Source organism: Geotrypetes seraphini, chromosome 11, assembly GCF_902459505.1.
Source record: "Geotrypetes seraphini chromosome 11, aGeoSer1.1, whole genome shotgun sequence".
Taxonomy (NCBI): Eukaryota; Metazoa; Chordata; class Amphibia; order Gymnophiona; family Dermophiidae; genus Geotrypetes; species Geotrypetes seraphini.
Genome location: NC_047094.1, coordinates 48,539,197 through 48,564,875, shown reverse-complemented (window position 1 = coordinate 48,564,875; position 25,679 = coordinate 48,539,197). Strand labels below are relative to the sequence as shown.

At 36.9% G+C, this 25,679-nt stretch overlaps 1 protein-coding gene across 7 annotated transcripts in view; it reads right to left on the bottom strand.

Annotated features, from left to right (window-relative positions):
- Window positions 1-25,679, bottom strand: part of CFAP70 (cilia and flagella associated protein 70) — a 201,122-nt gene that overhangs the window by 63,509 nt on the left and 111,934 nt on the right. For all 7 annotated transcript variants that reach the window (XM_033914698.1, XM_033914699.1, XM_033914701.1 and 4 more), the window contains one exon: window positions 13,906-14,021. In XM_033914698.1, the coding sequence (XP_033770589.1) occupies window positions 13,906-14,021 (116 nt within the window). The remainder of the gene's footprint in view (window positions 1-13,905; window positions 14,022-25,679) is intronic.

Below are 25,679 nucleotides of genomic sequence, written 5' to 3'. Positions count from 1 at the left end.
TTAGTTTGAGTGTATATGAAGATGGTAGGCTGATTTCCTTTTCTGTTTTCTAACTTATTGGATGTTAAATATGGTTGGGAACATGTCTAGTTATAATTGATCTTTCTGATCTCCTGATGAAGCCAAGGGCGAAACGGGCCCAGTTGAGATCATGATTGTGAAGTTTCATTGCTGTTTAAAGCTAAGTTCCACATTTATAGTGTTTAAAGAATATTTATAACATTTATAATATTTATTATTTTAATTTTACAAAATTTTACATTATGGTTGGAGGGGGTGATTGACCCGTGATTGAAAACAACCCCCCCCCCCCAAATGGATCAGATCAGGCTGCCCTATAATGAGTTAATTTCTGAGGTCTCACCACAAATGAGTTCTATATTTTGAACATAAGTTCAGTCGCACCATTTTTCTTAATATTGAATAATTGATGATTTACGATTTTTGATATTGATTCTTTCACCCCACATTTTTGTAGTTCATCAATTTTGATTTCTTAGTGGGTTTTTGTGTCATTTTTTATTTTGTTTTTATGAATTTCCACATGCAATCAGTGGCCCTGACCTGCTGATATATGCTTCTTCTCCTATCAATGATCAGATGGGATTATGGCAGACCTCCGCAAAACTCATTTGCATGCAAAGTTGTTTGAACATTGATCACCGTTTTCAAATCAGACAATTTACTGACATCATAGTGACCCACAGGATTTTAATGGCAATTTTAGAGTATCGGGGCCTGAGTGGATTAAGATTGTTTATTAGAAAACCAAGTATTGTGATGAATAGACATCATTTTCTTTCCTATTCCTTATCTTTTTCATTTTTAGTTATATCTAGCACACTCAAGGGGGAGGGTGGATTTGGGATGTAATTTAATACGATATGTTAGAATATGTTGTATAATATTGTATATTCTATTTTAGTTGAGAATGTGATGAAGGGTGGGTGGATGGGGATTTTACACTATTAGATTTTATGTGTTAGATATTATAATGCTATATGGAAAGTACTTTTGTGATATATTTTTGTGCACTTATTGTTTGATTTGAAAATGAATAAAGAGGGGCGTGGCTTGGACACGCAAGCGAATGGTCGGGTAATAGACGAGCTCCGTGTCAGACAAGCTCTTATTTTAAAATAAAAAGCTCCAATATTGATATTTTGTTGAGAAAAGTTGTGAATCATAAGAAAATGGCATCGGGCAAACAAAATAAAAACGATGCTGGTGCCGGTGGATCGGGGACAAGCAGTAATAAACGATCAAAGCCGGAACCCGGGACACCTTCAAAAGTTCCGTTGCCTTCAGAAGGAGATCCGGATATGATGGTAGAAATAAGACAAATCAAAGACATCGTATTGGAGATTAAAAAACAACTTCAAAAGGCAATAGATGATGTAGCCACTCTTACAAAAAGAGTTGATCTAATTGATAATAAAATAACTCATTTAGAAGAAAAATCAGATGAGGTACATACTGAAGTCATGCAAAATAAAAAAGCCTGGAAAGAGATGGAAGTAATAAAGAGAGATTTGGAAGATTGTTTGAATAGGGAAAAAAGAAACAACTTGAGAATTATTGGGATGCCAGAACATAAGAACATAACATAAGAACATAAGCAATGCCTCTGCTGGGTCAGACCTGAGGTCCATCATGCCCAGCAGTCCGCTCACGCGGCGGCCCAACAGGTCCAGGACCTGTGCAGAAATCCTCTATTTATACCCCTCTATCTTCTTTTCCAGCAGGAAACCGTCCAATCCTTTCTTAAATCCCAGTACCGTACTCTGCCCTATTACATTCTCTGGAAGCGCATTCCAGGTGTCCACCACACGTTGGGTAAAGAAGAACTTCCTAGCATTTGTTTTGAATCTGTCCCCTTTCAACTTTTCCAGATGCCCTCTTGTTCTTTTATTTTTTGAAAGTGTGAAGAATCTGTCCCTCTCTACTCTCTCTATGCCCTTCATGATCTTATAAGTCTCTATCATATCCCCTCTAAGTCTCCTCTTCTCCAGGGAAAAGAGACCCAGTTTCTCCAATCTCTCAGCATATGGAAGGTTTTCCATCCCTTTTATCAGCTCTCCTCTGAACCCTCTCGAGTATCGCCATATCCTTCTTAAGGTACGGCGACCAATATTGGACGCAGTATTCCAGATGCGGGCGCACCATCGCCCGATACAACGGCAGGATAACTTCTTTCGTCCTGGTTGTAATACCCTTCTTGATTATACCTAGCATTCTATTCGCTCTCTTAGAGGCCGCTGCGCACTGTGCCGTCGGCTTCATTGTCATGTCCACCATTACCCCTAAGTCCCTTTCCTGGGTACTCTCATTCAATAACATCCCTCCCATCGTATAGTTGTACCTCAGGTTTCTGCTTCCCACATGCAGTACTTTACATTTCTCAACGTTGAATTTCATCTGCCATCTCGTCGCCCATTCCCCTAGTTTATTCAGGTCCCTTTGCAATTCTTCGCAGTCCTCTTTAGTCCGAGCTCCACTGAATAGTTTGGTGTCGTCTGCAAATTTTATTATCTCACACGTCGTCCCTATTTCTAGATCATTTATGAATATATTAAATAGTAGTGGCCCGAGCACCGAGCCCTGCGGAACACCACTTGTGACCCTCTTCCAGTCCGAGTAGTGGCCCTTCACCCCTACCCTCTGTTTCCTACCCGCCAACCAGTTTCTGATCCATCTATGCACATCTCCGTCCACCCCATGGTTCTTCAGTTTCCGGAGTAGACGCTCGTGAGGCACCTTGTCAAAGGCTTTTTGGAAATCTAGGTATACGATGTCTATGGGGTCTCCTTTGTCCGTCCGTTTGTTGATTCCTTCGAAGAAGTGCAATAAGTTAGTTAAGCACGATCTCCCCCTGCAGAAACCATGTTGGCTTGGTATCAGAAGTTCATTTCTTTCCAAATGTTCATCGATGTTTTCTTTTATCAGCGCTTCTGCCATTTTCCCCGGAACCAAGGTCAGACTCACAGGTCTGTAGTTTCCCGGGTCACCTCTTGATCCCTTTTTGAAGATGGGCATGACGTTGGCTATCTTCCAATCCTCTGGTATCACTCCTGTTTTCAGGGATAGGTTGCAAACTTGCTGCAGTAGTTCTGCTATCTCCTCTTTTAATTCCTTCAGAACCCTTGGATGGATTCCGTCTGGACCCGGGGATTTGTCAGTTTTTAGTTTTTCTATCTGCCTGCGCACATCTTCAAGGCTCACTTCCATGGATGTTAATTTTTCTGCTTCATTTCCATTGAAGAATTGCTCAGGTTCCGGTAAATTGGTTGTTTCTTTGTTCGTAAATACAGACGAAAAGAACATGTTAAGTCTTTCTGCGACTTCTTTCTCCTCCTTCACTACCCCCTTCCTGTCTCCATCATCCAGCGGTCCCACCTCCTCCCTAGCTGGCTGTTTCCCTTTAACATATCTGAAGAATGGTTTGAAATTTTGTGCCTCCCTGGCTAGCCTCTCTTCATACTCTCTTTTGGCTTTTCGAACCACTCGGTGACATTCTTTTTGATACTTCCTGTGCTCCATCCAGTTCCCCTCAGTTTTGTCCTTTTTCCATTTCCTGAATGAATTTTTCTTATTGCCTAACGCTTCCTTCACTATTTTAGTCAGCCATACCGGGTCTTTTGTTCGACTCTTTTTGCTCCCCTTTCTGAATCTGGGTATGTACAAATTTTGCGCCTCGCTCACCGTGTCCCTGAAAAAAAGCCAGGCATGTTCTACCGTTTGCCATTTCTTGGAAGTGTTCCTAAGTTTCTTCCTTACCATTTTCCTCATTGCTTCATAGTTTCCTTTCCTGAAGTTGAAAGTTGTTGCTATGGTTCTCTTTCCTTTCGGTATTCCTACTTCAACTTTGAACTTGATCATATTATGATCGCTGTTTCCCAACGGTCCCACTACTTCCACTTCCTTTGCAGGGCCCATTAACCCATTTAGGATTAGATCCAGAGTGGCATTTCCTCTCGTTGGTTCTCTAACAAGCTGCTCCATGAAGCAATCTTGTGTAGCCTCCAGAAATTCTGTCTCTCTAGCGCATCTGGAGCTTCCAAGTTTCCAGTCTATCCCGGGGTAGTTGAAGTCTCCCATAATAACTGTGTAACCACTTTTGCATTCTCGCTTCATCTCGGTTTCCATTTCTCTGTCGATATCTCCGGTTTGCCCGGGTGGACGATAGTATAGGCCCATCTTTATTTCATGTCCTTTCCTATCCGGTATTTTAATCCATAGCGATTCCAGCTTGTTGGTCATCTCCACTGTGTCCATTCTTGTCGATTGTATGCTTTCTTTTATGTATAGGGCTATTCCACCTCCTTTCTGTCCTGACCTGTCCTGGCGATAGAGCTTGTACCCCGGCAGTGCTGTATCCCATTTGCTTTCCTCATTCCACCATGTTTCAGAGATTCCAATGATGTCTATGTCCTCTGCATTGGCCAAAGCCTCTAGTTCCCCCATTTTGTTGCTTAGGCTCCTTGCATTAGTATATATGCAATTTAGGTCCTGGCATTTTCTTGTCTTCACTACCTTTCCCTGTGCTTTGATCCTTAGTGTATTCTCTTTTGCTGCACTCTTTCTAACCTCCTCTTCTGGGTTAGTCGACTCCTGTAATTTATCCCTTGCTTCTTCCCAGCCTTTTTTCCCCTTAGTATCTTCATGGGATACCTTCTTCCGAATCGTCGACTCTAGGTCGACTGTCGGCTTTCCCCTTCCTTTTAGTTTAAAGCCTGTTCTATTCCTCTCATGACGTTGCTTGCTAGAAGTCTTGTTCCCGCTGCGCTCAGGTGCAGTCCATCTCTCCTGTAGAGCTTGTTCTTGCCCCAGAACGTTGTCCAGTTCCTCACGAAGTGGAAACCTTCTTCCTCACACCATTTCCTCATCCACGCATTTATTGATTGTAGTTCCTCCTGCCTTTTCACATCTGCCCTCGGTACCGGTAGGATCTCTGAGAATGCTATCTTCTGGGTCCTCATCTTCAGCTTCCTTCCCAGAATCTTGAACTGTTCTATCAGCGTGCCTCTTCTGTAGTCTCTCCTGCTGACATCATTCGTCCCGATGTGGATCATTACTGCGGTCTCTTCCGTCTCTGCTCCATCCAGGATCATCCCAATTTTGTCCACGATGTCCTTGGTTCTCGCTCCTGGGAGGCAGGTCACCAGTCGATCCTCTCTCCCTCCTGCTATGTGGCTGTCCACATGCCTCAGGATCGAGTCTCCCACTAGGATCGCTGACTTTCCCTTCTTCAGTTTTCGCTTCGGTCTCAGGTCAATGTCCTCGGTGTGCTTCTCTCTCTCTTCTGGGCATCGACTAGCCAATTTCTCCCCCTCTTGTGGTATTCCTCCGTGGCTGTCTTCTTTGAGGTCATCTGCTTCTTGCTCCCCCTTCCATATTGGTGTAACTTCATCCTTCATCTGGAGTTCGTTCTCTGCCACCCTCCTCCTGTATGCTTCCTCAATGAATTCCTCGAGCTCCCTGACTTCCTTCTCAATGTGTCTCTCACTCCTGAAATCTTCAAATGCCTTGATAGGGTCCTCTGTGGTGTAAAGTCCTTCTAGCTCCAGTATCTTGTCCTCAAGTCGCTTGACTTCTTTCTTCAAGCTTTTCAGCTCCTGACACCGACTGCATACATAAGACTGTCTCCCCGAGGGGAGGTAGTCATACATATGACAGTCTGTGCAGAACACTGGAAAGCTCATCTTCTGGTTTCCCTCTGCTTCCATCGTCGTTCCTACTTTTAAGATAACAGTTAAGATTATGTGCTCTTTCTGTGCCTGTTTCTTGCCTTGCTACCTTCTTCTTGTGTGCGCTGCCTACGCTCTACCTTTCCTTGCTTTTGCTTGTGATCCCATTACTTTCCTAGAACAATTCCTTCCAAAAATCTTGCCTTTGAAATCTAAAGTGCCTCTTGAAATTGAAAGAGCGCACAGAATACCGGGACAAAAAACAACATTGCAAAAGGGTCCAAGGACTTTAATATTCAAATTACTAAGATATCAACACGTGGTTGAGATTTGTCAACTTGCTAAAGAGAATAAAAATTTAAGATGTCAAGACGCACGCATACATATTGTACCGGATTTTGCCAGGGAAACAGCCCTTAAAAGGAAACAACTACTGGATATAAGACCACAATTAAGGGCACTAGGGGCAAGATATGGACTCCTCTACCCAGTGGTTATGAAAGTAACACTGGGAAATAAAACTCAGAATTTTACAGACTATAAAAAATTATTAGAATTTTTAGAACAATTTGAACAACCAATGACTTCTTGAATGAATACTGGACGAATATTAATTTGATCAAACAGACATGAAGATATATTTGCTTTGATTTGATTTTATTTTATTTTTATGGCAAAATACAATAGAATTACTAATAGAGATGACCGTTTCGATTACTGGAATGCTCAACTTACTTTAAATAATAACGAAAATTATTGCCACGAGAATGGAATTGACCTGCCATGTCGGTGAAGACGTCGATGATTCGAGTGACGTACATGGAACACGGATACATTGGCCTTACCTAGAAATTGCTGCACGGCTTTGAGAGATAAATATTGACATTGGCTTTCCGAAAGGAGGTTGAGGAGTGGAAAAATGACTTGTCTTCGAAGGATGTTCCCTCAGCGCCGTTGCTTCTTTGCCTTCAGAGGAAAAGAGAAATCTGCTAGAAGTGTGGAAATCTCTGCAGTATCGCTAGGGGGAAAAATTGCGCGACGGCGTGTATAACTGAAGGAAATCTTCTTTCAGCCAATGAAATACACCGGAAGTGAAGTGGATTGGTTGATTTACGTCATGTCACGTCCATAGAGAGAGAAAACAGGCCTTGAGGAGGAGGCTAAAGAGCGATTACAGAAATACGGAACTTTATGTCATCCATCGGAAAAATATGATTTGAAGTCTCTTAAATATATTGAAAAGCATATAAAATGGAATAAAATGTCTTATAAAAGAGAATAATATCCTTGTAAAATTATACAAAAGTATATTGATTTCATGATTCAATATGTAATCTTTATTCTATTTTGCTATGGATATAGTTCTTTATGTTACAAAGAAGAATTTGGTTTAAGGATATGCTTCATTAATGTTTCATTAAGCTTGAGTAAGTATGAGAGTAAGAATGGGTTATGTAAAGAATATATGTATGTTATTTTTATTTTGATAAATGATGTGTATGGAATGGTTTAGTAATGCATATGTTGAATGAGTGGAGATATAGATGATAATATGCTTGTTTAAAGATTCTTAAAAATCTTATCTTGGATTACACTTTATTTATAAATTTTAGAATATTTCATATAATTTTAATTCATTTGATCAAAATAAATTTTAGATAGCAGACAGTTATCCATATAATAGGAAAAAGTATAGATATAAGAATATTTATGTTCTAACAGCAATATGTTATTTAATATTATGGAGCTTGTGATACTAAAAATATTTTATAGCTTGTAAGGAGTGATGTCAGACCTGATCTAATTTTGCGTTTCCAAGTGTTCGTAGATGTATGGGGAGGGAAGGGAGGGAATGGGTGGGCTTTAAAATTGCAGGGTTTGGGTAAAATAGGCAATTCTTTGATTTATCTTATATATGGGAAAATGGAAAATATAAAGAATATTGAAGATTGGATTGATACAATACAAATTATATTAGTACATAATGGATCTTAAGATAATATCTTTAAATGTTAATGGTCTCAATCACCCGATTAAAAGAAAAAAGGCATTATTATTTTTAAAAAGACAAAATGCTGATATATGCTGCATACAAGAGACCCATCTGTCAAATAATGAATCTATAAAGCTAAAAGGTGATTGGGTCAAACAATGTTATTTTTCTTCGGCAATAGGAAAAAAAGCTGGTGTTGCTATATTAATAAATAAAAAATGTTCTGCTTCATTTAAATTTAAGGCAGCTGATCCTCATGGAAGGTGGGTATATGTGGAAATGGACATGGGAAATACCACCATGACGCTCTTCAATATATATGCCCCTAATTCGAATCAGAATGAATTTTTAAAAACTCTACAACAATTAATTCTTCCACTGGCTACTTCAAATCTAATAGTAGCAGGGGATTTCAATGCTGTTATGGATCCACTTATGGATAAAAATCCGAGAAGATTTATAAAATCGTTAGGCCTTGATAATTTGGTACAATCTTGTGATTTAAAAGATATTTGGCGAATACTTCATTTTGATGGTCGGGAATTTTCATTTTGCTCCCAGGTTCATAATTCTTTTTCTAGAATAGATTACATTTTTGTTTCTAATCAATTAGTACATCAAGTCACACAGGCTGTAATTGATCCAATTATACTATCTGATCATGCTGGAGTGTGGATTGAAATTAAAATAATAGATAAGAATGGAAATAGACCTATATGGAGATTAAATAATGCATTGCTTGCAAATAATGACTTTTATGAAAATCTTCTGGAAAAAATGAAAGATTATTTTCAAATTAATGATACAGGAGGAATTTCAGTAGAGACTTTGTGGGATGCTTTTAAAGCATACATTAGAGGACAAATTATTTCTTATTCAGCTTTGCAAATAAAAAAGGAAAAACAGCAATTTACAGAATTGGAAAAAGTGGTAAAGTCTCTAGAATCAAAATTAATAGAAAAATGGGATTATTTGACACAACAAGAACTTTTAAAAGTTAAAGGTAAATATAATGAAATTTCTTCAAAAATAATTAGAAAATATTTATTTGTAAAGCAAGCTTTGTATTATGGAAATTCGAATAAGACGGGAAGAATGCTGGCAAATTATCTTAAAGCAAAAAAAAGAAAAACAAAGATAGTTGCCATTAAAAATGAGAATGGTGAAATGTTGTCCCAAATTGATCCAATTATAAAACAATTTTTAAAATTTTATATAGATTTGTATTCTTCTGAGCCTTATTCAGAAAAGGAAAAGGATGGTTTAGATTTTTTAAAGTTAATAGAGGGACCAAAGATTCCTGAACATATAAAACGAAGTTTAGAGGAGCCAATATCCTTAAAAGAGTTAGATACAGCTTTGAAATCCCTTAGAGTTGGATCCGCTCCAGGAGGAGATGGTTATACAGTGGAGTTTTATAAATCATTTCAAAATATCATAATGCCCTATTTATTAAAACTATATCAGACACAACTAAATAAAGGTTGTATTACAGGTACTATGACTGAATCAATAACAATAGTTTTACCTAAGCCAAATAAAGATCCCACTTTGGTTTCAAATTATAGACCTATTTCTTTAATAAATGTAGATGGAAAACTTTTAACTAAGGCATTAGCACTAAGATTGGCTAAAGCTCTCCCTTTCATTATAGATATGCATCAAACAGGTTTCGTAGCTCAAAGACACTCATCTCACAATACTAGATTGGCACATCACATGTTGTATTTAACAAAATCTATTAATGACCCAGCATTTTCTATTTCATTAGATGCTGAAAAAGCTTTTGATAGAGTGGAATGGACCTTCATGTATCAGGCAATGGAATGGTTTGGTATAGGATCCGGATTTATACAAATAATAAAAGCATTGTATAGCTCCCCTGCTGCTAGATTATATATTAATAATAATTTTTCAGAACGGTTCATTCTACAGAGGGGGGTTAGACAAGGATGTCCACTATCTCCTTTGCTTTTTGATATCGTGTTGGAACCCTCGTTATTAGCTATAGAACAGGTAAAGGAGATACAGGGTATTCCACACTCGGATAGAGAATATAAATTATCAGCATATGCGGATGATATTTTACTTTATTTGAGAAATCCGGAAACAACCACTCCACACTTGCTTGAATTGATTGAAAAATTTGGAAAATTTTCAGGATATAAAATAAACTGGAATAAATCAGAAGTCCTTCCACTCAATATACATTGTACAAAAAGTCTATTTAACTCATTTTCTTTTATCTGGAAAGAGGAAGGTTTAAAATATTTAGGAATTTGGATTACTAAAACTGTGGATGAGACTATGAAAATTAATGAAAAAAATTTACTACAAAAAGTGTCAGAAATGTGTGAGCAATGGAACCCTTTGTGCATATCTTGGTGGGGGAGAGTGCAAACTGTAAAAATGATGATCTTACCAATAGTTTGTTACCAAATGGGTATGATACCAATTTTTTTTCAGGGGTCTTTTTATAAAAAATTGGATAAGATTTTAACAAAATTTATTTGGCTTGGAAAAACCCCCAGAATTGCTCTAGTATCTTTACAAAGACCAATTGCGGAGGGAGGGGTAAATTTTTCAAATTTTTATAGGTACCATCAAGCCTATATTATGCGTCAAGGTATGTATTGGATCCTCCCAGAGCCCATTGAAAATATACCAGATTGGTTCTGGTTAGAATGGAGATTAATGTTTCCTTTACGTCTGAATTCTATAGTGGCACTGGCTTAACTTTTCACCAAGGGTATACAATCAATATGAACCAAGTCAAAGGGTGAAACAAACCTTAGTCACCCCTAAGTGCCCTGGAATACTCATGGATTTTACCCCGATCCTCAGCGGCACCACTTGGAGCTCAAAACAATCTCATTGCTCCAAGCTTTACGTGTCAAATCGTCACTGGATCGTTTATATTATAATATTTATAATTTTATGATTTTATGAAATCATAAAATTATAAATATTAAATTATAAATATTAATTATAAATATTAAATTAATTATAAATATTAAATATAAATTAATTATAAATATTAAATTATAAATATTAAAATCATTAAATTATAAATATTATAATATAAACGATCCAGTGGCGATTTGACACGTAAAGCTTGGAGCAATGAGATTGTTTTGAGCTCCAAGTGGTGCCGCTGAGGATCGGGGTAAAATCCATGAGTATTCCAGGGCACTTAGAGGTGACTAAGGTTTGTTTCACCCTTTAACTTGGTCCTTTACGTCTGAGTCATGTTATCAGTATTCAAATGCCAAGGTTATATAAGGATCACAAAATATTTGTTGATACTTGGAAAACTATAAGGTACATAAGTAACCTAACTCCTATTCCAATAACTAAATCAATGACTCAAACAATATGGCTAAATCCAAAGATCAAAGTTGGCGGTTTTAAAATTATCTGGAAACATTGGATGATAGCTGGAATTCGAATTTTAGAAGATGTAATGAATAAAGGTAAACTGCTTGAGTTTCCACAATTGCAAAATAAATTTGGTTTAAATAAATCACAATATTATAGATGGATGCAATTGAAGCAGGCCATCCAGGTAGGGTTCCCTGAATGGAAAAACCTTAATAACTATCATAGTATGGAATTCTTATGTTTCCAGATAGATTCCATAGGACACCAAGCCGCAATGTGGTATAAATTGATATCTGGATTCGTACATAAAAAGAAAAAAAATGGTATTAGAGATATTTGGAGCATTGAGATTAAGCATCAAATTAATGCATCTCAATGGCCACGACTTTGGTTTCGGAGGTTAAGATGTACATTGTCAGCTTCTATGAGACAAACTTGGTTTTTTATTTTACATAGAGCTTTATGGACCCCTACACGTTTACATAGAATTGATAGCTCTAAGTCTAATAGATGCTGGCATTGTCATCTAGAAGCAGGGACATTAGATCATCTTTTATTTTATTGTCCATTCATATTAATATTTTGGAAATCAATTTGGCCTCAAATTAATAGGATGTTAGAAAATCCGGTAGCCTTGACATATGATACGATTTTGTTTGGTACTGCAATGAGAGCTCGGAGTCAAATTTCGTCAAATAACAATAAACTTTTATTTATATTAACTGGAGTAGCAGTTCAACAAATTACACATAACTGGAAAAATTGTGACAGATTAAACTATAATTTTTGGTGGAACTCAGTTTGCCATATATATAAGATGGAGCGTACATTTGCAACACAAAAAGGATATATAGATAAGTTCAAGAGGATTTGGGGACCATTAACAGAATATTGTAACAACTAATTTTCATTTTTCCCATATTAAGATAATGGTTAAAGGAGAGAGGGTGGGAGGGGGTAAGGTTTTTATTCTCTTTGTCGTAAATTATAAATGATCTATCATAATAAATATTATTCTTATGTGACAATAACAAAATGAAGGGAGGGAAAAGAATTAATAATTAAATAATAATTGATAAAATCATTAAAATTTATTGATATATAAAATTGTAATAAAGATAATATAAGATATGTTTTATATAAAATATATTATAGATATATCAAGTGTATTGTTAAAATAATTGTATGACAATTTATGACACTTGTTGTTATATGTAAAAATCAATAAAAGACTTAAAACATAAAAAAACAGAAAATGAATAAAGATTTTTTTTTTTTAAAAAGAAAACCAAGTTTTTTAGTGTTGTCATAATCATCCCAAATGAGAGCTGAATTATTTTTGGTGTTTATGCAGAAATTAATACATCATCACAACAGGGATAAATAAATACTCCTTGTTTCCTGAAGTGAACCACAGCTACAGTAAGGTATCTTAGACCCGAGGACAGTCTGAAAGGAAATACTCAATGATGTTGGAAAGAAAATTTTTAGGTACTTCCAGTGAAGGTGGTGGATAGGAATATGCGTGTAGGCATCCTTTAGGTCTAACAAAACCAGAGGAAGGATGCTGAATAGAGTCAATTTTGAATTTTTCTTTTTTTATGAATGCATTTCGACCTCTAAGAGCCAAGATAGGCCATGAGCCGTTTGGCCCATATTCTATAAATGGCGCCTTAAGTCAGGACACCTAACTTAAGTTGAAATTGCTGTTTAAAAAAATAAAAAAGCATTAAAAAAAAAAATGTAGACGCCTACTGGCATCTTAAAAAACTGCACCTGCATCATGCCTACAGAGGTGCTTTATGATGTCTAACGCCACTGTGGGTGCGGTTAATGCCGGAAGTGGCGTTAGGCATCATAAAACGCCTCCATAGGTGTGATTCATGTAAAAGACAGGCACCAGAAATGTAGGCCTTGAAAACCCTGGCCTACATTTTCGGCACCTACCTTTTCTGAAACCACGATTCTATAAACGACACCATCGTGTGATTGACATGCAATCAGCAATCATTTATAAGGCGGCCACCGGCAATAGCGCCGTTTATAGAATCTAGGACTGTGTGTCTTAATAAATTAATGCCTGCTGCTTTACTTTATGTGATGTTTTTTCTTCATTTTGAAGCAGATTTCTTCTTGGGGAATGGGAGAGGTTGACAAATGTGATTCCTGATGCTCCTGAGACTCTTATGTCCCCTTAAAAGTGATCTCTCTAATTGCATTTGGGTTAACTCTTTAAATAATTTTTTTGTGTATTCCTGTGGGTACCTTTATTTGGTCACTTGGGTAAGCAGAAGTTGAAGGACGAAAGATTTCAGCTTCTGAGGATGGTGCAAATTCAGAGATCACTTTCTGCTGATTTCTCTGTGGTTGCGTTGGTGGGATGTTGTTTTTTTTTTTATCAGACAAAAAAAAGCATCCATCCACAATAGCAGATTAGTCAAGAGTGCTATTGGGAGGTCCTTACTGGAATGAGCACTGATGTGCACAAAGAGTGTTTTCGAAATAAACAAGCTGGCTTTTCATCTGCATGCTGCCATTATTGAGGCACATAGCCACTAGTCATGGTTGCATTTTCTTCTATTGTTGGAAGAAAAAATATACACACACACACACCAATGCTCCCTCCAAGGATTGGCCGGGTGCGTGCAAGGTTTTTCTAATGTAATTGACCAAGTTCTGAAATGTTTTTTTCGTGTGAGCAACAAGTTTTTAAAACTAACAATTTTCCATATTTTCAAGTATTTTTGTGAGTGACCATGTAAAATCTGTGAGCGACTGCTCACATGCTCCACTTAGAGGAAACACAGATATATACACACACACACATATATAGCAATATTGTACCTAAGAGAGTCCATCCTTCGATGCTGGTTGGATCCACACAGGTGGCATTTTCAAAGAAGATTTCTGAATTGTCATAATTCTCCATCAAGACTGCCACGATACCACACAACAACAAGCTGTGACAAGTAAGAAATTGTCAGGTAAACAATGAGACTCATTATTAAAGAAATATTACATCTCAACCACCAACAGAATGATCACCATGACAGTCATGAGACTGCTACAGAAAATACATATTTTAGCATAGAGTGCTTTCTGCTAAAATAAGCACAAAACTATCCAAACAAATAGTGCGTAAACACATATGGAGCAATTCTACAACATACATTCAGTAGACTCTCTGCTATCTGGCACCCAAGGGAATTGGTGGATGCCGGATAAAGCACAGTTACTTACCGTAACAGGTATTATCCGGAGACAGCAGGCAGATATTCTCACATGTGGGTGACATCATCCATGGAGCCCCGGCATGAACAGTGAAAAAGTGCTTTGGCACGTTAAGAATTCAAAGCTTTAATACTGCCTGCACCGCGCATGTGCGAATGCCCTCCCACCCGATGCCAGTTTCCGAGGTTGGCAGTTCTGTGCCCAAGTGAAGAAGCCAATTACGGGAGGTGGGTGGGATGTGAGAATATCTCCCTGCTGTCGCTGAATAACACCTGTTATGATAAGTAAACATGATTTTCTTCAAAAGAATAGCTTCAGAGGATAAAAAAGGAGGGACTATCCTAGAAAAGTCAATAGAATGACATAGTGGCTTACTGTGTGAAAAAACAACCTCCTCATAAAATATTTGTAATATTATTATTCTGTAATATTTCACGAAGGCTGAAAAAGTAACGTAATAAGTCTTAAAATGAGAAAATTAGTATAAATAGCAAGGAGAAGCATATTATCAAAACAATATGCCAGTAAACATGAAAACTCCTCAAAGATTTAACAAGGAAAGTGTGAACGAATTTGCTTAATATCCGTGTAAAAACCAAAAGTTGATTAAGTGTTTTTGATTGTTGTTGGGTGTTTGTTTGTTTTTAAGTCTCCTCAAGAGGAGCTTATTAAGGATAGAACACCACTAAAAAAAGGATCTGAAAGCATATGTCTAGAAGGAAAGTAGATGAACTTTCAAAACTACCGTACTGTCCCCTGTTAATGGCTGGTTAGAAACTTGGGACTTAACATATATAAAATTTTACCCAAGTAAAATAAGAAACGAAGAAACGAGCATAATTGCAAAAAAAAGTCAAACAGACCAACCACTCTGCTTCTCCGCAGTAGTGCTGTCCGATTCAGGAAAAAATATTTCGATTCAATTCAATTCAGCCTATTGAATCGATTTTTCGATTCGATTTTCCTGCCCAAATGGGTTTTTTTTCAAACATCCTGGTGGGTTTATTTTATAACCTCTTCACCCCTTTTATAGCCTCTTCACCCCCTTCACCCTCTCCTACCCACACTGGTGCTGTGGTGTAAACAAAATAAACAAAAAAGACTTTTCCTCTCTCTGTTAAATCCTTGGTCACATTTGCGGTCTAACACCACCTCTGGCAGGATACACATTTCAAATCTGACATATTGTAATCACAAAATAGAAAATAAAATTATTTTTTCTACCTTTTGTTGTCTGGTCATTATTCAGATCTTGCTGGTCCCAAGCTCTGGTTGTCTTTTGATAACTCGCTTGTCAGGGTCTACTTCTTTCTTCGTGCTAACCATCCATCTTCTATCTCTGTCCTCCCCTGCTGTTTCCCTTCCCTCCCCTGGAGGTCTAGCATCTTTCCTTTTTTTCGTCTCCATCCCCAGATACACCTTTTCTCAATTACCCTTTCATCCAGCATCTCTCCCTCCTTCCCCACCACTCCAGGTTCCACCAACTCTCCCTTTCTCTTCCCAACTACCCTCCTATCCAGTGTCTCTACCCCCCTCCCGCACCATCCCTTGTGTACAACTTCTCTCCCTTTCTGTTACTTGCCTCCCTAAATCCCATTGTCCACCATCTCTCTCCCTCTCCTGTTTTTAGATCCATTATTTCTTCAACCCCCCCATCTTCCCTCTCCCCCAAGTTCATCTCTCCCTCCCCCAAGTCCATCCCCCTTCTCCATGATCTCCCCCCCTCCACCATCCATCTTCTCCCCATCTCTCTTTTTTCATCCACCAACTCCAAGACAATCTCCCATTTCCCCTCTCCCTCCAGCTCTGACTCCCAATACAGAAGCCCAGTATTTGGCTGGCAGAGGGCAACACTCATGCATTGTGGCACCTACCAAGAGCTCCGGGCGCTTCACACAGTTGACAAACACTTTTCCCATGAGCTGCAGAACATGCGGCCTTGCAAAAGCCAAGTTAGAAGTGTCTCCGCAGCACTTCCAATGCTCTTGCACCGCTCCTCGGGAGCCCCCGTGCACCAACACGTCACCCGGTGAATCGATTCGAATCGCGAATCGGGAAACACTACTCCGCAGTAGCCTTTAACTTCTCTTAATAAAAGCAAGAAGTAAAATAACTCTGTGACCATTAAGAAATGGTTATAACTAACGTGACCATTTATTTTTTTCATCAAAAAGGGACATCTGTGATTCTAGAACTTTGCAGCGCACGAAGATGGCTGGGTAGAGGATTAGCTCTGTTGTGACAGGCAAATTTTATTAAGATTTTGGCAGTTAAAATTAAAGAAAAGTGAAGGAAAAGAGAGAACTGAAGTAAGAAATGGCTTCGGGTAAAACTAGTAAAAGTAATCCGGTGAATTCAGGAGCAGGAAGTAAAAAAAGAACAAAAATTGATTCGGTATCCCCGACAGCGGTCCCGTTGCCTCAGGAAGAAATTGATAACAGTGATTTGATGAATGAACTTCAGAAAATTAAAGAAATAGTAAGTGATAACGCTAAAAATATAAAAGATGTGAAGAAGGAAATAGAGAGTCTGACAAATAGAATGCAGGCAGTTGACTTCAAAATTGAGCAGTTAGAAAAGCATGCTGAGAAATCTGAGGCAGAGATGCTGGTGTGTAAAAAAGATCACAGAGAAATAGAGGCGTTGAAAAAAGATTTTGAAGACTTATCAAATCGTGAAAGAAGGAATAATTTGCGTCTGATTGGGATACCTGAGGGGATTGAGCAGAATGATCCTATTCAATTTGTGACTAATTTTATCCCAAAGATCTTGCCATTTAAAAGTTCTTTTCCTTTGGAGATAGAAAGAGCACATTGGATACCGATGAAAAGATCAAATAGTCAGAAGGGTCCCCGTCCAATAATCTTTAAACTGCTAAGACATCAGCAGGTGGTAGAGATTATAAAGCTGGCTAAAACAAACAAGGATCTTAAATGCCAGGATTCTAAGATCTTTATAGTACCTGACTTTGCAAAAGCTACTGCCTACAGAAGAAAACAGCTTTTGGATTTAAGACCTAAACTGAGAGCAATGGGAGCAAGATATGGATTGATATACCCTGCTATTATGAGGGTAACTTATGAAAATAAAACTTATAATTTTGAAGAAGCAGGCAAATTACAGGAATTTCTAGATCAATATAATTTGCCTATGGTTTCATGAAAGTATTTAGAAAATGTAATAAATAATATACTTAGATTATTTTTGGTTTATATTTTTGAGTGAAAATTGAAAGATATTTTATAAAGAAGGAAAAAGTGGAAAAAAAAAATAGAAAAGGAGAAAAATATTTTCTAGAAAATTGTTGACGTTAGATTAAAGGGGGATCAACATTTCAAACAAGATTTAAAGAATAGAAATGAAAATTTTAAAGAGACAATAAGAAAAGAAGAAAAGAAGATTTTGACAAGGTAAGAAGAGGGATGGAGCATATAGGAAGAGAAAAAAATATGAGGTACAATTATAAGATTTGGATGGTTTCTTAATGTGAGTTTATAATTTGCATTTGAGCGTGACTGAGATAATAATATGAGGACACATAAATGCTGCATTGGAGAAATGTGGGAACTTAGAATATAATAAGATGAAAAATACAAAAGACTATTGATGTAAAGAGAAGAAGATGTGAAGATAGACTGATGGAAATGACTTGAGCATTATTTAGATTTACAATTTGCATCTGAAATTGACTGAGATATAAGGATGATGTTGCAAAAATACTTTATTGGAGAAAGATGAAATAGCAATATGCAAGAAGATGGAATAAGAGACTGAAACAGCAGGATGAAGATGTACAAGTGTTACAGTTGTGCAGAATGGAGAATAGACTGTAATAGATTGAAGATGCAATGAAAATTAATGAGAGTTTTAAAAAATATGAGGTCTGCTTGGTTGAAATGTTTGATCCTTCTTTTGATGTAAGGTTAAAAAAAAATAAATGAATATTATAGGATGGAGTGATGTATGTTCCATTGAAGTTGTGAGAAACTTAGGTTATACAAAAAAATAAAATAAAATAATAATATTAATCTTGGGGGGTATATATTGTAAGAAATGGTTTCCGAAATATTGGGTATATACTTTTATAAATATATTAGAGGTATAGGATGGAAGAATGTTTGGAAATTTGAATGAGAGGGGAAGTATATAATAAAGAATTATAGTAAATATGGGTATTTAGGGTATTGAAGAATGGATTGACTGCAGGAGAATTTAGTGTTGGTTGTTTGAAAGATTAGAGAAAGAAAAATGAGAATGTTATTGCCTGTGGGAGTTTATTTTTGCTCAGTAATATGTGCGTTTCGAAGTTTGCATTTGTGTTAGGGGAGGGGAGGGTGGGGGATGGGAATAGGGGGGGGGGGGGAAAGAGGGGAGGGGGGAGACTCATATATTGGTTTAAGGAAAAAGAAAAAATGTATATTTTATGTTTGAGTGGATTATATATGTATTTTATATTTTATTTGTAAAATGGGTTTTAAAATTTTTTCTTTGAATGTAAATGGCCTTAATCACCCTATAAAAAGGAAAAAGGTATTGGAATATATTAAACAACAAAATATAGATATATGTTTCTTGCAAGAGACACATTTGTCTGGAACAGAGTCTATGAAGCTGACAGATAAGTGGATAAAACAATGTTTATTTGCACCAGCGGTAAAAAAGAAGGCAGGAGTTGCAATATTGATTAATAAAAAATGTCCAGCAACATTTAATATGGTTAAGGCAGATCCTCAAGGAAGGTGGTTACTTGTTGACATGAGCATGGGCAGTAATACAATGGCGTTACTAAATATATATGCACCTAATTCGAATCAAAGTGAATTCTTTAAATCTCTACAACAATTAGTTTTACCACTGGCTACTACTAATTTAGTGGTGGCTGGGGATTTCAATGCTGTTATAGATCCAATAATGGATAAAAAGCCTAGTAGAATAATGAAATCAATGGGATTAGATAATTTGGTACAAGTATGTAATTTAAAAGATATATGGCGTATTCTTCATTTTAATGATTGGGAATTTACATTTTGTTCACATGTTCATCAATCGTTCTCAAGAATTGATTATATTTTTGTTTCAGATCAGATGGTACAGCAAGTTATAAAAGCTGACATAGAACCAATAGTAATATCTGATCATGGTGGTATATGGATAGAAGTTAATTTAGTAGATCCAGATAATTTCAAACTGTATGGAGGTTTGATAATACATTGCTTGCTGATTCTAAATTTTGCACAGAATTTCAAAATAAAATAAATGAATATTTTAGACTTAATGATTTAGAGGAAATTTCGATTGGAATTTTATGGGATGCTTTCAAAGCAACTATGAGAGGACAAATTATATCATATTCTGCATATAAAAAGAAACTGTTAAGAAAACAATATGTGAATTTGGAAAAAGAAATTAAGAATTTGGAATTAAAATTGGTTAATAAATGGGAACAGGAGACATTTCAAATATTGTTAAAAAAAAATGTGAATATAATGAAATTTCCTCTGGGTTAGTAAGGAAAGATATTTTTGCTCAGCAGGTGGTGTATTATGGTAGTGCAAATAAGGCTGGAAGATTATTGGCAAATTATTTAAAAGCAAAGAAAAGGAAGGAGAAAATAAGCATAATTAAAGATGAGTTAGGAAATTCTCATTCTCAAATTGGAAATATATTAAAACAATTTTTAAAATATTATAAGTCATTGTATTCTTCGGAGTCTTATTTAAATAAAGAGAAAGATGGGATGGATTTTTTGAGTTTAGTTGAAGGTCCTAAGGTTCCTGATCATATAAAAAGAAGTTTAGATAAACCTATATCATTAAAAGAGTTACAAATGGCATTGAAATCCCTTAGAGTTGGGACCGCTCCAGGTGGAGATGGATTTACAGTAGAGTTTTATAAAGAATTTCAAATTTCCCTATTACCGTATTTATTAAAATTATATCAGGATCAACTGAATAAAGGTTGTATATCAGGCACTATGGCAGAATCTTTAACTATTGTTTTGCCAAAGCCAAATAAAGATCCAACATTTGTTTCAAACTACAGGCCTATATCTTTAATAAATGTAGATGGTAAATTATTAGCTAAGATTTTAGCATTAAGATTGGCTAAAGCTCTTCCGCATATAATAGGAATGAATCAAACTGGATTTGTTGCTCAAAGACACTCTTCTAATAATACTAGACTGGCATTTCAGATGTATTATTTAACAAAACAAATTAATGATCCGGCTTTTTCGGTTTCACTAGATGCTGAGAAGGCTTTTGATCGTGTAGAATGGAGTTTCATGTATCAAGCTATGGAATGGTTTGGTATTGGATCCGGATTTATACAAATGATACAAGCATTGTACAACTCCCCAACTGCTCGCTTATATATAAATAATAATTTTTCGGATGCTTTTAAGTTGCAGAGGGGAGTTAGACAAGGTTGTCCATTATCTCCTTTGCTCTTTGATATAGTTCTTGAACCCTTATTATTAGCTATTCGACAGGCAAAGGACATACACGGTATTCCATGTGCTGGAGTGGAATATAAAGTATCTGCTTATGCAGATGACATCTTGCTTCATTTGAGGAATCCGGAAACAACAATCCCATGTCTACTGAAGGTCATAGATACATTTGGAAAATTCTCAGGATACAAAATAAATTGGACTAAATCAGAGATTTTACCTTTAAATGTGCATTGTACAAAAGGTATACTTGATACTTTCCCTTTTATATGGAAAGAGGATGGAATAAAATACTTAGGTATTTGGCTGAATAAAACACTTGAAGAGACAATAAGAATAAATGAAAAATTTTTATTACAAAAAGTTACAGAATTGTGTGAGCAATGGAATCCTTTACATTTGTCCTGGTGGGGAAGAGTACAAACTGTTAAAATGATGATTTTGCCTGTGGTTTGCTATCAATTGGGAATGATACCAGTGTTTTTTCAGGGGTCTTTCTATAAAAAATTAAATAGTATTCTGGTTAAATTTATTTGGCTGGGTAAAATTGCAAGAGTGGCTTTAGTGTCTTTGCAAAGACCAATTAAGGAGGGTGGGGTAAATTTTCCCAATTTTTATAGGCCTATCATCAGGCCTATATCATGCGCCAAGGTATGTATTGGGTCCTCCCAGAGCTTTTGGAACAATTACCAGAGTGGTTAAGGGTGGAGAGATCACTTATCTTTCCACTTAGGCTTGATCTTTTGCTTGGTATAAAGGTGCCTAGAATACGTAAGGACAATAGAGTATTAGTGGATACTTGGAAAACATTAAGGTTTGTAGACAAATTAACTACTGATTCTATTTTAAAATCGAAACAACAGACTATTTGGGTAAACTCCAAGATACAAATAGGCGGGTTTAAGGTTGTCTGGAAAGATTGAATTAAAGCAGGTATAAGATCATTAACGGAAGTAATTGATAATGATAAGATGCTTGAATTTTCACAATTGCAACATAAATATGGTCTGAATAAAAAACAAAGTTATATGTGGTTGCAATTGAAGCAGGCTATTCAGGTGGGGTTCCCTGAATGGAAATCTTTAAATGATCATTACAGCTTAGAATTCTTATGTTTCCAGGCAGATTTTCTGGGTCACCAGGCTGCAAAGTGGTATAAAATTATATCTAATTATTTGAATAAGAAGCCTAAAAATGGATTAAGAGATATTTGGAGCAAAACAAACTAGCACTAAACATATCCAAGACAAGGGCTCTATTTTTCCCTTCAAAACAAGATCTAAAACTATCAATCCCTTTTTCGATCAATAACACACCAATTGAATTAGCAACTTCACTTAAGATTTTAGGTGTAATCATCGATAGTAAATTCTCTTACCAAGAACATATTAGCAACACAGTTAAAAACTGCTTCTACCGTTTGCGCCTAATCCGTTCAATGTCCAAGTACTTAGAGCCAAAATCAGTAAATATTTTAGTCCACTCACTCATAATATCCAAATTAGATTACTGTAATTCCTTATTACTAAACATAACAAACAAGGAACAAAGACGTTTACAAATAATTCAAAACACCGCCATAAAATTAATACATCATGGAAAGAAATATGATCACGTGACTCCATATCTGATAAAATCTCATTGGCTACCCATTAACCAGAGAATAATATATAAAATAGCATTATTAGTCTTTAAAACAACTACTACAAATGAACCTCAGTTCATTAACCGCTTATTAATTCCACACTCCTCAAATCGCTCTCTCCGGTCTAATAGTCAGGAGCTACTTATGGTTCCATCATTGAAAATAATAGGAACTAGGCGACATGATATTTTTTCAGTCAAAGCCCCGCTTATCTGGAATTCTCTTCCTTTCTACATTAGGAATATCAAAGATCTTACTTCATTTAAAACTAATCTAAAAACATTTCTATTTAAGGCTTCCTTTAACCCTTAAACAGGAATCTTCTTTTATCAATTGAAAATTTTCTACTTTTAGGTACCCCCATCCCAACGTTCTATCCTACCCTATCCAATTTTCTTCGTCTATCTATGTGGACACAATAACATTGTAACTTTTTACCCCACTTGTTTTTCCCAACCCCTCCAGTAGTGTCTGTTTTGTTAAGTGTTCACAAATATGTTTGTTAATGCACAAAAATGATCTTAACTGTTTTTACCCTTATATTTATTGTAATGTTATTCGCTTAGAATTTTTAAGCGAACCATTAAATTTAAATAAACTTGAAACTTGAAACTTGAGATTAAGCATCAGATTAATGCATCTCAATGGCCACGTATTTGGTCTTGGAGAATTAAAGGTACGATGTGAGCATCTATTAGGCAAACATGGTTCTTCTTGTTGCATAGAGCATTCTGGACCCCTACTAGATTACAAAAATTAGATTGCTCTAAGTCTAATAGATGCTGGCATTGTAAAATTGAAGTTGGAACTCTAGACCATCTTTTATTTTATTGTCCATGTATTCAGGCATTTTGGATATCAATATGGGATCAAGTTAATATGTTGATGGAGAGTCATGTGGCTTTATCCTATGACACAGTGATTTTTGGAATGTGTATGAGGGCCAAATGCCAAATATCTGCAGCAAACAATAAATTATTGTTGATTCTTACGGGAGTGGGAATTCAACAGATAACAACTAATTGGAAAGACTGTTCTAGATTGAATTGTAATTTTTGGTGGAACTCAGTTTGTCATATGTATAAGATGGAAAGATTTTTTGCGATACAGAGGGGGTATTTTAAAAGATTTCAAGAGGTGTGGAGGCCATTAATTGAATATTATAACGAGTAAAGTTTATTCTTTTTCCTTAGGGGATAATATATAGAAATGGGATGGGATGGGAGGGATAGGGAGGGAAAAATATTGGAAAGATGTTGTTATGAAAAATAAGGAGATATATGTAATAGGATGGGATATTTATTGTTGTGCATTACTGGGTATAATAAAATGTTTAAAGTGTTTGAGGAAGAAGGATGGGGGGAGGGACAGATTTCATGTCAGATTAATTGTATTATCAAAAAGGGATGTATAATTATATATAAATTTGGAAGGAATATTTTATTGATATGGAAAAGGGTGGGAGGTGGGGGGGAATAAAAACATGTATAATAATATTGTTTAAGAATGCCAAGTGTGTTATGTAAATTAATTGTAATAATACTGTACACTTGTTGAAAGAAATAAAAAGGAATAAAGATTAAAAAAAAAAGGGACATCTGTTAATAATTTAATTAAATTTAAATTTAATTTAATTTAATTCTTATATACCGCTAATAACCGTGAGGTTTCTAAGCGGTTTACAAAAATGATGCATTAAAGATACAACAAATAAAAACTAAATAAATAAGATAGGTACTTAGAAATTCCCTAACTTTCCCAAAGGCTCACAATCTAACTAAAGTACCTGAAGAAACAGTATGAAAAATAAAAATAAAAAGAGAGAGGTAGAGATAGAAATGAAATATTCCAACAGAAATCCTGGGTGATCGACTCACTTTGCCTTGGCGAGCTACTGGTGCCCCTGCCTTAGAACACTGCCTAGGACCCTGGGGGAGCCCGGGCCCCCTGTCAGCTCCGGGCCCCTGAATGCAGGACTGGTAGTACTGCCCTGATGGCGGCCCTGGCTATCATCTGGGTCCCGAGTTTCCTCCAAGAACAGGCGACATCTCTGGCAAGGTAATCTCCACTGCTGCCGCACATGATGCGAGATCCTCAGAGGTAGTCCTTTCGGAATGGGGGAGGAGTGAAGATGGTGTCGGGTACCCTGCTGGAACAGGCTCCCGAACCGACCGTTAGTCTGAGCGTCGGACTGCAGATCGCCTCTGTTGGCTCTCCCCTGCTGGAATGGGGGAGGGGTGTAGATGATGCTAGGTGCCCTGCTGGAAAGGGCTCCCGATCTGGCCATTGGTGCCGAGCGCCATCAGCGCTGCTCCTCCCATAGTTCTCTCCCCTGCTGGAACTGGGGAGGGGTGTAGATGATGCTAGGTGCCCTGCTGGAAAGGGCTCCCGATCTGGCCACTAGTGAAACTGGCAGTTAATAGTCAGTCCTGCCCCCAATCCTGCCCTAGCCCCGCCCCAATTTCTTCCATTCATTTTTAATGTACACATATCTTATTAATTCATAATGGTAGCCATAAAATTTTTAAAAACCCCACAAAGCACATTATACGCAGAGAAAATGTTAATTATCATTTATATTTGGGGGGTTTAAAAAATGTCAAGGCAGATAACTTTAAAATATGCACCTCAGTAACTATAGAAAAATACACAGACAGCAGATATAAATTCTCAAAACTGACACAGTTTGATCACTAAATTGAAAATAAAATCATTTTTCCTACCTTTGCTGTCTGGTGATTTCATGAGTCTCTGGTTGTGTTTCCTTCTGACTGTGCATCCTTTATTTCTGCACTCAGGCGCAACAATTATCCCTTTCTATTCCCTCCCTACTTCCTTCCTATGTCCTTAATGCTCCCAGTGCCTCCTTCCTATGTCCTTAGTGCCCCTTCCTGTGTCCTTAGTGCCCTCATTGCCTCTTTCCTATGTCCTTAGTGCCCCCAGTGCCTCCTTCCTATATCCTTAGTGCCCTTTCCTATATCCTTAGTATCCTCAGTGCCTCATTCCTATATCCCCCTCACTGCCTTCCAGCCTTTGTCCCACCCCCCTCCCCCTAAGCTAGCCTGTCTGCCTACCTGCCTGCCGCACCAAAGCCTGCCTGCCTACCTCCCTCCCTCTAGCGCCAATTCAAACCCCCATCAGTCAGCCACCGATGCACCTTCTTCTTGCCGCCCAGAAGCTTCTTCCCGACGTCAATTCTGATGTCAAAGAGGAAGTTCTGGGCTAGCCAATTGTTGCCTAGCTGGCCTGGAACTTCCTCTCCAATGTCAGAATTGATGTCGGGAAGAAGGC